Raw genomic sequence first — 14,832 nt, forward strand, 5'->3', positions numbered from 1 at the left:
CTAGATGTCAACAGTCTTTAGAAGTTGTTTCAGGCTTCTATTGTGAAAGGGGAGCGAATAAGAGCACTCTAAGCAGATGGCCCAGGTGAAAGCCTTTAGTTTAGTCACGCGCGTGGCCGTGATGGCGAGCTCCGTTCCCTTTCCTTTCTAATGAAAACAGTATTGTCCGGTTGAGACATTATTGAATATTTATGATAAAAACACCCTAAGGATTGATTAGAAACATCGTTTGACATGTTTCTACGAACTCAAATGGAACTTTTTTGACTTTGTCTAGACTTTGTGCCTGCGCTTTATGCATTTGGATTACTGAACTAAACGCGCGAACAGGTATGTGGACATAAAGATGAACTTTATCGAACAAAACAAACATTTATTGTCTAACATGGAGACCTGGGAGTGCCATCAGATGAAGATCATCAAAGGTAAGTGATTCATTTTAATGCTATTTCTGACTTTTGTGACACCTCTCCTTGGTTGGAAAATGGCTGTATGGTTTTTTGTGGCTAGGCGCTGACCTAACATAATCGCATGGTGTGCTTTCACCGTAAAGCCTTTTTGAAATCAGACACTGTGGTTGCATTAACGAGAAGTTTATCTTTAAAATGGTGTATAATACTTGTATGTTTGAGGAATTTTAATTATGATATTTCTGTTGTTTGAATTTGGTGCCCTGCAATTTCACGGGCTGTAGGCCAGGTGTTCCGCTAGCGGAACCCCCTTCCCAGAAAGGTTAATGTAGAAGAATTGAGGCCGGTGGGCCAGCATCCCTGTGGAATGCTTTCGACACCTTGTAGAATCCATGCCCCAACAAATTGAGTCTGTTCTGAGATCAGCTACAGACCAATAATAACAATCTGACTGAAGAGAGAGACCAGCTACTGACCAGTTGTAGTACCCTGACTAAAGAGAGAGACCATCTACAGACCAGTTATAACACCCTGACTAAAGAGAGAGACCAGCTACAGACCAGTAATATCAACCCGACTAAAGTGATAGAACAGCTACAGACCAGTAATAATATACTGACTAAAGTGATAGACGAGCTACAGACCAGTAATAATATACTGACTAAAGAGAGAGACCACCATCAGAGGGAGAGAGAAAAGCTGAAGGTCAAAGGTAACATTTCAATTTAATGAACTATTGGAAATTACTGTCTGTATTACATAATACAATAACAACTATATCACTTTGGGACAGTTAGATCACTTATTTCATCCACTAGACTTAGATTACATTTACATTTTACATTTAAGTCATTTAGCAGACGCTCTTATCCAGAGCGACTTACAAATTGGTGCATTCACCTTATAATATCCAGTGGAACAACCACTTTACAATAGTGCATCTAAATCTTTTAAGGTGGGGTTAGAAGGATTACTTTATCCTATCCCAGGTATTCCTTAAAGAGGTGGGGTTTCAGGTGTCTCCGGAAGGTGGTGATTGACTCCGCTGTCCTGGCATCGTGAGGGAGCTTGTTCCACCATTGGGGTGCCAGAGCAGCGAACAGTTTTGACTGGGCTGAGCGGGAACTGTGCTTCCTCAGAGGTAGGGAGGCCAGCAGGCCAGAGGTGGATGAACGCAGTGCCCTTGTTTGGGTGTAGGGCCTGATCAGAGCCTGAAGGTACGGAGGTGCCGTTCCCCTCACAGCTCCATAGGCAAGCACCATGGTCTTGTAGCGGATGCGAGCTTCGACTGGAAGCCAGTGGAGAGAGCGGAGGAGCGGGGTGACGTGAGAGAACTTGGGAAGGTTGAACACCAGACGGGCTGCGGCGTTCTGGATGAGTTGTAGGGGTTTAATGGCACAAGCAGGGAGCCCAGCCAACAACGAGTTGCAGTAATCCAGACGGGAGATGACAAGTGCCTGGATTAGGACCTGCGCCGCTTCCTGTGTGAGGCAAGGTCGTACTCTGCGAATGTTGTAGAGCATGAACCTACAGGATCGGGTCACCGCCTTGATGTTAGTGGAGAACGACAGGGTGTTGTCCAGGGTCACGCCGAGGCTCTTAGCACTCTGGGAGGAGGACACAAGGGAGTTGTCAACCGTGATGGCGAGATCATGGAACGGGCAGTCCTTCCCCGGGAGGAAGAGCAGCTCCGTCTTGTCGAGGTTCAGCTTGAGGTGGTGATCCGTCATCCACACTGATATGTCTGACAGACATGCAGAGATGCGATTCGCCACCTGGTTGTCAGAAGGGGGAAAGGAGAAGATTAATTGTGTGTCATCTGCATAGCAATGATATGAGAGACCATGTGAGGATATGACAGAGCCAAGTGACTTGGTGTATAGCGAGAATAGGAGAGGGCCTAGAACAGAGCCCTGGGGGACACCAGTGGTGAGAGCACGTGGTGCGGAGACAGATTCTCGCCACGCCACCTGGTAGGAGCGACCTGTCAGGTAGGACGCAATCCAAGCGTGGGCCGCGCCGGAGATGCCCAGGTCGGAGAGGGTGGAGAGGAGGATCTGATGGTTCACAGTATCAAAGGCAGCAGATAGGTCGAGGAGGATGAGAGCAGAGGAGAGAGAGTTAGCTTTAGCAGTGCGGAGAGCCTCCGTGACACAGAGAAGAGCAGTCTCAGTTGAATGCCCAGTCTTGAAACCTGACTGATTAGGATCAAGAAGGTCATTCTGAGAGAGATAGCAAGAGAGCTGGCCAAGGACGGCACGTTCAAGAGTTTTGGAGAGAAAGGAAAGAAGGGATACTGGTCTGTAGTTGTTGACATCGGAGGGATCGAGTGTAGGTTTTTTCAGAAGGGGTGCAACTCTCGCTCTCTTGAAGACGGAAGGGACGTAGCCAGCGGTCAAGGATGAGTTGACGAGCGAGGTGAGGTAGGGGAGAAGGTCTCCGGAAATGGTCTGGAGAAGAGAGGAGGGGATAGGGTCAAGTGGGCAGGTTGTTGGGCGGCCGGCCGTCACAAGACGCGAGATTTCATCTGGAGAGAGAGGGGAGAAAGAGGTCAAAGCACAGGGTAGGGCAGTGTGAGACGGACCAGCGGTGTCGTTTGACTTAGCAAACGAGGATCGGATGTCGTCAACCTTCTTTTCAAAATGGTTGACGAAGTCATCCGCAGAGAGGGAGGAGGGGGGGGAGGGGGAGGAGGATTCAGGAGGGAGGAGAAGGTAGCAAAGAGCTTCCTAGGGTTAGAGGCAGATGCTTGGAGTTTAGAGTGGTAGAAAGTGGCTTTAGCAGCAGAGACAGAAGAGGAAAATGTAGAGAGGAGGGAGTGAAAGGATGCCAGGTCCGCAGGGAGGCGAGTTTTCCTCCATTTCCGCTCGGCTGCCCGGAGCCCTGTTCTGTGAGCTCGCAGTGAGTTGTCGAGCCACGGAGCAGGAGGGGAGGACCGAGCCGGCCTGGAGGATAGGGGACAGAGGAAATCAAAGGATGCAGAGAGGGAGGAGAGGAGGGTTGAGGAGGCAGAATCAGGAGATAGGTTGGAGAAGGTTTGAGCAGAGGGAAGAGATGATAGGATGGAAGAGGAGAGAGTAGCGGGAGAGAGAGAGCGAAGGTTGGGACGGCGCAATACCATCCGAGTAGGGGCAGAGTGAGAAGTGTTGGATGAGAGCGAGAGGGAAAAGGATACAAAGTAGTGGTCAGAGACTTGGAGGGGAGTTGCATTGAGATTAGTGGAAGAACAGCATCTAGTAAAGATGAGGTCAAGCGTATTGCCTGCCTTGTGAGTAGGGGGGGAAGGTGAGAGGGTGAGGTCAAAAGAGGAGAGGAGTGGAAAGAAGGAGGCAGAGAGGAATGAGTCAAAGGTAGACGTGGGGAGGTTAAAGTCACCCAGAACTGTGAGAGGTGAGCCATCCTCAGGAAAGGAACTTATCAAGACGTCAAGCTCATTGATGAACTCTCCAAGGGAACCTGGAGGGCGATAAATGATAAGGATGTTAAGCTTGAAAGGGCTGGTAACTGTGACAGCATGGAATTCAAATGAGGAGATAGACAGATGGGTCAGGGGAGAAAGAGAGAATGTCCACTTGGGAGAGATGAGGATTCCGGTGCCACCACCCCGCTGGCTCGATGCTCTAGGGGTATGCGAGAACACATAGGCAGACGAGGAGAGAGCAGTAGGAGTAGCAGTGTTCTCTGTGGTAATCCATGTTTCCGTCAGCGCCAGGAAGTCTAGGGACTGGAGGGTAGCATAGGCTGAGATGAACTCAGCCTTGTTGGCCGCAGACCGGCAGTTCCAGAGGCTGCAGGAGACCTGGAACTCCACGTGGGTCGTGCTCGCTGGGACCACCAGGTTAGAGTGGCAGCGGCCACGCGGTGTGGAGCGTTTGTATGGCCTGTGCAGAGGGGAGAGAACAGGGATAGACAGACACATAGTAGACAAGCTACAGAAGAGGCTACGCTAATGCAAAGGAGATTGGAATGACAAGTGGACTACACGTCTCGAATGTTCAGAAAGTTAAGCTTACGTTGCAAAAATCTTATTGACTAAAATGACGAAAATGATACAGTACTGCTGGCTGGTGGAGTAGGCTAGCTAGCAGTGGCTGCGTTGTTGACTTTGAACGTGTAGCTGGCTAGGTAACCTCGATAGTTTCAGTACTACCCCTTGTCATGATACAAAGCAACTTTGTAGCTAGCTAGCTAACATAACACTAATCAAGACGTCCTTGTAATGTATTTAGTTTCTACAATGCTGCTCGTCGGTAATAGTTGGCTGGGTTAGGAAAAATGGCGTCGCGGGGGACGGAAATAGCTGGCTAGCTGACCTCAATGGCTGGCTAGCTAACCTCGGTAATTACTAGACTACACAATTATCAAGCTATGACAAAGACAACTAAGTAGCTAGCTAGCTAACACTGCACTAGTCAAATCGTTCCGTTGTAAAGTATTAGTATCTACAGCGCTGTTAGTCGGTAACGGTTGGCTAGCTAGCAATGGGTTAATGATGACTAGGTGTGTTGACTAAGTCTGGCGCCGCGTCGCGGCTGGCTAGCTCACCTCGATAATTACTCAAACTACACAATTATCTTAGATACAGAGACAGCAAAGACAACTATGTAGCTGGCTAACTAACACTAATACCACACTAATCAAGTCGTTACGTTGTAATGTAATAGTTTCTGCAGTGCTGCTAGTCGGTAGAAGTTGGCTAGCTAGCAGTGATGACTAGCTAGCTAGCAGCTAGCAGTGTTGACTACGTTAGGATGACGAAGATAGCTAGCCTCGATATTTACTCTAATTACTCTAAACTACACAATTATCTTTGATACAAAGACGGCTATGTAGCTAGCTAAGAAGAATTGCTCAGATCAAACAAATCAAGCCGTTGTAATGTAGTGAAGTGTAATATTACCTGTGGAGCGAAGCGTAGTGCGACTGCTCGCATCAACAACCCTGGACAGGACATTACTACATTTTTACTCAAAATGGCTAATATTTGGGGAGAGAAACATCATGGTGTATAGTGGAAGAAGTTTAGAAGTTTGTTAGTGTTGAAGAATTGAGGCCGGTGTAGTAGAGGGAGGGACTGTTTTATAAATTGTTGATAGTAGTCTTCAATGGGAGACTAGGTAGTAGTAGTAGTAAGCAGCCCAGAAGTACTAGTAGCAGTACATTGCAGAAGTAATAGTGAATGTTTTAGATAGGTAGGCCATGGGTAAGCTATAGTAAGTAGGGTTGCTATTGGTGTTTGGTTAGTGAGTGGGGTTTTGTTATAGTGGGCTAGTTTAGTGGGTAGGGGTTAGTTGTGTGACATAATCAGTTTTATATGCTCCCCCAGTGCTATAACTTAATTGGTAGAATATATTTCTGTTCTGATTTCAGATTTCATATGCTCTAAGTTTTAGTCCAAGTTGTTGGGAAAGTGTTAAAAAAGTCAAATGTGTGTATAAGTTAAGAGAAAGTAGTTGATGTGGTTACTAAAACAGCAGTATCTCAAGATACAGGTACGCTAGCGTTAGCTACTCTACCTGTAGACTTCCAGTCATTATGCTAACAATAGTTAGCATTGGTTTGTGAAACTACCTCTAACTTCCTTCATACTGGACACAGAGACATAACAAGGGTTTCCATGGGTTCATCTGACTCTGGGGAAGTAAAGGGTGTAGCGTTCTAAATAATAACAAGTCTGAAATATTTAAAGTGAAACCTTTGCTGTCACAAGCTACATTAGCATAACATTTTAAAGACTCAATGCCGACGATACACAATGGTAGACATTTGAAATGCTACTGCAGTTTAACCATTCCAACTACAAACATAAAAACAACTTTAACATTTCATAAAATATATAAATGATAACTATTTAAATTTGCATAAATTATCATTCAATCACCCACAACAGTATTAGTAACTCTTGAACCCTTCAAGTTAGACACCACATCAACTATCACGTCTTCAGGCTATAAATCAATCAATCACTAAATTAATCAACCTACTTTTCAATTATAACCAGTCATTACCATTACTACTGCAGTCACTATCACTACTATAACGTATTTCACAACCATAAATACGAGCTAGCAAGCACACACATTTGAATAACCGGCTCCGCTGCTTGTCGAATGGGGCAGGTCTTGCAAACTATTACAGACTACAAAGGGAAGCACAGCCGAGAGCTGCCCAGTGACACGAGCCTACCAGATCAGCTAAATCACCTCTATGCTCGAATCAAGGCAAGTAACACTGAAACATGCATGAGAGCACCAGCTGTCCCGGACGACTGTGTGATCACCGCTCTCCATAGCCGATGTGAGTAAGACCTGGCTTCCGACTCTGTCAATCACCACATTCTTATCGGCAGACTCAATAGCCTTGGCTTCTCAAATGACTGCCTAGCCTGGTTCACCAACTACTTCTCAGATAGAGTTCAGTGTGTCACGTTGTCGGGACCTCTGGCAGTCTCTATGGGGGTACCACAGGGTTAAATTCTCGGGCCGACTCTTTTCTCTGTACATATCAATGATGTTGCTCTTGCTGCTGGTGATTCTCTGATCCACTTCTATGCAGACGAAACCATTCTGTATACATCTGGCCCTTCTTTGGACACTGTGCTAACAAACCTCCAAACGAGCTTCAACGCCATACAACACTCCTTCCATGGCCTCCAACTGCTTTTAAATGCTAGTAAAACTAAGTGCATGCTCCTCAAACGATTGCTGCCCGCACCCTCCTGCCCGACTAGCATAACTATTCTGGACGGTTCTGACCTAGAATATGTAGACAACTACAAATACCTAGCTGTCTGGTTAGACTGTAAATTCTCCTTCCAGACACATTAATCACCTCCAACCCAAAATTAAATCTAGAATTGGCTTCCTATTTTGCAACAAAGCCTCCTTCACTCATGCCGCCAAACATACCCTCGAAAACTGACTATCCTACCGATCCTTGACTTCGGCGATGTCATTTACAAAATAGCCCCCAACACTCTACTCAGCAAACTGGATGTAGTCTATCACAGTGCCATCCGTTTTATCACCAAAGCCCCATATACTACTCTCCACTGCGACCTGTATGCTCTCGTTGGCTGGCCCTCACTACATATCCATCGCCAAACCCACTAGCTCCAGGTCATCTATAAGTCTTTGCTAGGTAAAGCACTGCCTTATCTCAGCTCACTGGTCACCATAGCAATACCCACTAATAGCACGTGCTCCAGCAGGTACATTGCACTGGTCATCCCCAAAGCCAACAATTACTTTGGCTGCCTTTCCTTCCAGTTCTCTGCTGCCAATGACTGGAACGAATTCCAAAAATCTCTGAAGCTGTAATCTTATATCTTCCTCTCTAACTTTAAATATCAGCTGTCTGAGCAGCTTACCGATCACTGTACCTGTACACAGCCAATCTGTAAATAGCCCACCCAACTACCTCATCCCCCATATTATTACTTACCCTCTTGCTCTTTTTCACCCCGGTATCTCTACTTGCACATCATCATCTGCACATCTATCACTCCAGTATTAATGCTAAATTGTAATTATTTTCGCCACTAGGGCCTATTTATTGCCTACCTCCCTACTCTTCTACATTTGCACACACTGTACATAGATTTTTCTATTTTCTTTTCTTTTGTGTAATTTACTGTACATTTGTTTATGTGTAACTCTGTGTTGTTGTTTTTGTCGCACTGATTTTCTTTATCTTGGCCAGGTTGCAGTTGTAAATGAGAACTTGTTCTCAACTGGTCTACCTGGTCAAATAAAGGTGAAATAAAAATAAATGAAAAAAAGACCTTTAAACAGGTCAACATTCACAAGCCCGCAGAGCCAGACAGATTACCAGGACATGTACTCTGAGCATGCGCTGACAAACTGGAAGGGTCTTCACTGAGATTTTCAACCTGTCCCTGACTGAGTCTGTAATACCAACATATTTGAAGCAGACCACCATAGTCCCTGTGCCCAAGAACACTAAGGAAACCTGCCTAAATGACTACCGACCTGTAGCACTCTCGTCTGTAGTCATGAAGTGCTTTGAAATGCTGGTCATGGCTAACATTTTACATTTTAGTCATTTAGCAGACGCTCTTATCCAGAGCAACTTACAGTAGTGAATACATACATTTCATTTTCATTTCATGCATTTTTTATTATTTTTTTGTACTGGCCCCCCGTGGGAATCAAACCCATAACCCTGGCGTTGCACACACCATGCTGGCGTTGCAAACACCATGCTCTACCAATTGAGCCACAGGGAAGGCTAACATCAACACCATTAACCCAGAAACCCTAGATCCACTCCAATTTGCATACCGCCACAACAAGATCCACAGATGATGCAATCTCTATTGCACTCCACACTACCCTTCCACACCTGGACAAAACTAACACCTATGTGAGAATACTATTCATTGACTATAGCTCAGCATTCAACACCATAGTGCCCTCAAAGCTCATCACTAAGCTCAGGACCTTGGGACAAAACACCTCCCTTTGCAACTGGATCCTGGACTTCCTGACGTGCCGCCCCCAGGTGGTAACAACATTTACATTTACGTCATTTAGCAGACGCTCTTATCCAGAGCGACTTACAAATTGGTGCATTCACCTTATGATATCCAGTGGAACAACCACTTTACAATAGTACATCTATATCTTTTTGGGGGGGGAGGGTAGGGGGGGAGGGTTAGAAGGATTACTTAATCCTATCCCAGGTATTCCTTAAAGAGGTGGGGTTTCAGGTGTCTCCGGAAGGTGGTGATTGACTCCGCTGACCTGGCGTCGTGAGGGAGCTTGTTCCACTATTGGGGTGCCAGAGCAGCGAACAGTTTTGACTGGGCTGAGCGGGAACTGTGCTTCCACCACGCTGATCCTCAACATGGGGGCCCCTCAGGGGTGCGTGCTCAGTCACCTCCTGTACTCCCTGTTCACTCATGACTGCACGGCCAGGCATGACTCCAACACCATCATTACATTTGCAGATGACACAACAGTGGTAGGTAGGCCTGATCACCAACAATGACAAGACAGCATATAGGGAGGAGGTCAGAGACCTGGCCATGTGGTGCCAGGACAACAACCTCTCCCTCAACATGATCAAGACTAAGAAGATGATTGTGGACTACAGGAAAAGAAGGACCGAGCATGCTCCCATTCTCATCGACGGGGCTGTAGTGGAGCAGGTTGAGAGCTTCAACTTCCTTGGTGTCCACATCACCAACAAACTAACATGGTCCAAACACAACAAGACAGTTGTGAAGACGGCAGGACAAAACCTATTCCCCCTCAGGAGACTGAAAAGATTTGGCATGGGTCCTCAGATCCTCAAAAGGTTCTACAGCTGCACCATCGAGAGCATCCTGACTGGTTGCATCACTACAGAGGGTAGTGCATACGGCAGAGTACATCACTGGGGCCAAGTGTCCTGCCATCCAGGACCTCTATACCAGGCGGTGTCAGAGAAAGGTCCTAAAAATTGTCAAAGACTCCAGCCACCTTAGTCATAGACTGTTCTATCTGCTACCGTGCGGCAAGCGGTATCGGAGTGCCAAGTCTAGGTCCAAGAGGCTTCTAAACAGCTTCTACCCCCAAGCCATAAGACTACTGAACATTTAATCAAATGGCTACCCAGACTACTTGCATTGCCCCCCCCCCCCCCCCCCCCTTTTTTTTACACTGCTGCTACTCTCTGTTATTATCTATGCATAAGTCACTTTAATAACTCTACCCACATGTATATATCACTTCAATTACCTCGACTAACCGGTGCCCCCACACATTGGCTCTGTACCGGTACCCCCTGTATATAGCCTAGCTATTGTTATTTTACTGGTGCCCTTTAATTATTCGTTACTTTTATTTTTTTATTTCTTTTTCTTTTTCTTAAAACTGCATTATTCGTTAAGGGCTTGTAAGTAAGCATTTCACTGTAAGGTTTACAACACCTGTTTACAACACCTGTTGTATTTGGGGCATGTGACAAATAAAAATGAATTTGACTTTTTCTAGTTTCTCTGTTCTCAGTTTGTCCTCAGGTAGCGTCCTCTACCTCCTTGTTGTCAGCTGGTGAATTATTCAGAGGGCCCTAACTTAACAGGGCCCTAGTCTTCAAAAATTACTTTTTGTATTCAATCATTCTTCGCTATGTCCCTGTAGGAAATTTGGCGTTGAATGGAGTGGCCACTCAGTCATCACTGTATAACAATCGCGACGCTTCCGATGCCATTGATGGGAAAAGAAACACAAACTATGGATCCTGCACCCACACTCTGAAAGACAGAAACCCGTGGTGGAGAGTGGACCTGCTGAATGTGTACAGAATAACAGATGTCACCCTCACCAACAGAGGAGACTGCTGTCCTGAGAGGCTTGATGGTGCTGAGATCCGCATCGGTAACTCATTGGAGAACAATGGCATCAACAACCCCAGGTGACACATATAGATGTTGGTACATTTTTATGTCCTGTCTTAAAGGTTTTCTGATATATTGGTCTTCATCCATGCTACTGTAGCTATTCTGTGGCTACATATTTAACAGAGTCAGAATCTGTATGGTACATTATAGAACGTCTTCATTCACTCTGATTACCTCATCTCTTTCTCTCTCCCTCTTTCACTCCATATCTCTCTCTCCATCTTTCTTACTCTCTCTCAGATGTGCCGTCATCTCCCACATTCCAGCAGGAGAAGCCCACACCTTCCAGTGCAATGAGATGGAGGGTCGCTACGTTGTTGTGGTCATCCCTGGCAGGTCAGAATGGCTCACTCTGTGTGAATTGGAAGTTCATGGTACTCCTGCAGGTAATAATCCGTAACTGTCTTCACTGTTCGCATTCATCATCAAGTAAGGTTTACATTACTTTTATACACTGAGTGTACAAAACATTAAAAACACCTGCTCTTTCCATGACATAGACTGACCTGGTCTCTCTCTGACTAAAGAGACAGACCAGCTACAGACCAGTAATAACAACCTGACTAAAGAGAGAGACCAGCTACAGAGGGAGATAGAAAGGTGACATAGGCGTCGTAAGGATGGGACCAAGGCGCAGCGGGTAAAGTGCTCATACTTAAGCTATTTAAAGATAACACTTAAACAAAATAAACGTACAACGAAAAACAGTTCCATAAGGCAACCAGGCTATACAGAAAATAACCACCCACAAAACACAAGTGAAACAAACCTCAAACTAAATATGGCCTTCAATTAGAGACAACGACAACCAGCTGCCTCTAATTGGAGGTCCTACCAAAAACCCAACATAGAAATAGAAAACTAGATTTAAAGATAGAAATAGAAAACAGAACCCAAACCAAAAACACCAAAACACACACCCCCTGCCACGCCCTGACCAAACTACAATGACAAATAACCCCATTTACTGGTCAGGACGTGACAAAAGGCTGAACAACAAAATCAAAGGTAACTTTTAAATTTGTTGTACTATTGGAGAGGACACTCTCTATTACATAATTTGCCTGTGATAATTCTATAATATTTTAAATAAATGTCATAACTTTTTTGTTCATTATTTAATTAATTTGAATCTTTCAATATAATTGCCATTTTTGTTCCCTTACATGTTGTATTTGTCACGTCCTGGCCAGTATAAGGGTTAATTGTTATTGTAGTTTGGTCAGGACGTGGCAGAGGGTATTTGGTTTATGTGGTTCGGGGTGGTGTTTTTTCTAAAAGGGCATTTGATTTAAGTATTCCGGGGTTTTTGGGCACTGTTCCTTGTTCACGTATTTCTATGTTGATCTAGCTGGTTGTATGTCTATGTTAGGTTAATTGGGGTGGACTTCCAATTGAAGGCAGCTGTGTGGTGTTGCCTTTGATTGGAAGACCTATATTAGTTGGGTGTGTTTGTCTGTGTATTTGTGGGAGATTGTTTCTTGTTTAGTGTGTGTGAGCCTAACAGGACTGTCTAGTAGATCGTGAGTTTGTTTTGTTATTTTGTATGTTCATTTTTGAGTTTATTAAATGTTCAAAATGAACTATCTCAACTCTGCTGCATATTGGTCCTCTTTTTCCGACGATGATTTCGCTATACCGTCTGACGACGAAGAAATCCCTGACAGTATTTCTATTATCTATGTAACTGGAAAGTCATTTTCCATGCTGAAAAATTGTGTGACTTGCTTCCTCTCTTTAAAAGTACAGCCAAAGTCAAATATATGAAAATATATTTTCTGATTATTTTGATAGACTACTATATCAACCGTAGTACTTTGGAGTGTGGGGCAGTTAGATTACATCTTTCATCACAAATAACTACATTCAGAATACTACACTTATAAGGAATTCGAAAAATGATCGGCCATTATTTGGGGAGAGAAATATGATGGCACATAGTGGAAGAAGTTTAAACGTTTGTTAAAACTCTTTAGGGATAGGGGGCAGCATTGGGAAGTTTGGATGAAAAGCGTGCCCAGAGTAAACTGCCTGTTACTCAAGCCCAGAAGCTAGAATATGAATATCATTAGTGGATTTGGATAGAAAACACTCTAAAGTTTCCAAAACTGTTAAAATAATGTCTGTGAGTATAACAGAATTCATATAACAGGTGAAAACCTGAGAAAAATCCAACCTGGAAGTGGGAATTCTGAGGTTTGTCGTTTTCAAGTGAATGCCTATCGAATATACAGTGTCTGTGGGGTCAGATTGCAATTCCTAAGGCTTCCACTAGATGTCAACAGTCTTTAGAAGTTGTTTCAGGCTTCTATTGTGAAAGGGGAGCGAATAAGAGCACTCTAAGCAGATGGCCCAGGTGAAAGCCTTTAGTTTAGTCACGCGCGTGGCCGTGATGGCGAGCTCCGTTCCCTTTCCTTTCTAATGAAAACAGTATTGTCCGGTTGAGACATTATTGAATATTTATGATAAAAACACCCTAAGGATTGATTAGAAACATCGTTTGACATGTTTCTACGAACTCAAATGGAACTTTTTTGACTTTGTCTAGACTTTGTGCCTGCGCTTTATGCATTTGGATTACTGAACTAAACGCGCGAACAGGTATGTGGACATAAAGATGAACTTTATCGAACAAAACAAACATTTATTGTCTAACATGGAGACCTGGGAGTGCCATCAGATGAAGATCATCAAAGGTAAGTGATTCATTTTAATGCTATTTCTGACTTTTGTGACACCTGTCCTTGGTTGGAAAATGGCTGTATGGTTTTTTGTGGCTAGGCGCTGACCTAACATAATCGCATGGTGTGCTTTCACCGTAAAGCCTTTTTGAAATCAGACACTGTGGTTGCATTAACGAGAAGTTTATCTTTAAAATGGTGTATAATACTTGTATGTTTGAGGAATTTTAATTATGATATTTCTGTTGTTTGAATTTGGCGCCCTGCAATTTCACGGGCTGTAGGCCAGGTGTTCCGCTAGCGGAACCCCCTTCCCAGAAAGGTTAATGTAGAAGAATTGAGGCCGGTGGGCCAGCATCCCTGTGGAATGCTTTCGACACCTTGTAGAATCCATGCCCCAACAAATTGAGTCTGTTCTGAGATCAGCTACAGACCAATAATAACAATCTGACTGAAGAGAGAGACCAGCTACTGACCAGTTGTAGTACCCTGACTAAAGAGAGAGACCATCTACAGACCAGTAATAATATACTGACTAAAGTGATAGACGAGCTACAGACCAGTAATAATATACTGACTAAAGAGAGAGACCACCATCAGAGGGAGAGAGAAAAGCTGAAGGTCAAAGGTAACATTTCAATTTAATGAACTATTGGAAATTACTGTCTGTATTACATAATACAATAACAACTATATCACTTTGGGACAGTTAGATCACTTATTTCATCCACTAGACTTAGATTACATTTACATTTTACATTTAAGTCATTTAGCAGACGCTCTTATCCAGAGCGACTTACAAATTGGTGCATTCACCTTATAATATCCAGTGGAACAACCACTTTACAATAGTGCATCTAAATCTTTTAAGGTGGGGTTAGAAGGATTACTTTATCCTATCCCAGGTATTCCTTAAAGAGGTGGGGTTTCAGGTGTCTCCGGAAGGTGGTGATTGACTCCGCTGTCCTGGCGTCGTGAGGGAGCTTGTTCCACCATTGGGGTGCCAGAGCAGCGAACAGTTTTGACTGGGCTGAGCGGGAACTGTGCTTCCTCAGAGGTAGGGAGGCCAGCAGGCCAGAGGTGGATGAACGCAGTGCCCTTGTTTGGGTGTAGGGCCTGATCAGAGCCTGAAGGTACGGAGGTGCCGTTCCCCTCACAGCTCCATAGGCAAGCACCATGGTCTTGTAGCGGATGCGAGCTTCGACTGGAAGCCAGTGGAGAGAGCGGAGGAGCGGGGTGACGTGAGAGAACTTGGGAAGGTTGAACACCAGACGGGCTGCGGCGTTCTGGATGAGTTGTAGGGGTTTAATGGCACAAGCAGGGAGCCCAGCCAACA

At 44.7% G+C, this 14,832-nt stretch overlaps 2 protein-coding genes across 3 annotated transcripts in view; one reads left to right on the plus strand and one right to left on the minus strand.

Annotated features, from left to right (window-relative positions):
• Nucleotides 1–14,832, minus strand: part of grip2b (glutamate receptor interacting protein 2b) — a 202,976-nt gene that overhangs the window by 167,176 nt on the left and 20,968 nt on the right.
• Nucleotides 1–14,832, plus strand: part of LOC106583724 (uncharacterized) — a 30,383-nt gene that overhangs the window by 5,881 nt on the left and 9,670 nt on the right. For both annotated transcript variants that reach the window (XM_082967699.1, XM_082967700.1), the window contains 2 exons: nt 10,556–10,829; nt 11,056–11,201. In XM_082967699.1, coding sequence (XP_082823825.1) covers nt 10,556–10,829; nt 11,056–11,201 — 420 coding nt within the window. The remainder of the gene's footprint in view (nt 1–10,555; nt 10,830–11,055; nt 11,202–14,832) is intronic.

Source organism: Salmo salar, chromosome 22 (genome assembly GCF_965601325.2).
Source record: "Salmo salar chromosome 22, fSalSal1, whole genome shotgun sequence".
Taxonomy (NCBI): domain Eukaryota; kingdom Metazoa; phylum Chordata; class Actinopteri; order Salmoniformes; family Salmonidae; genus Salmo; species Salmo salar.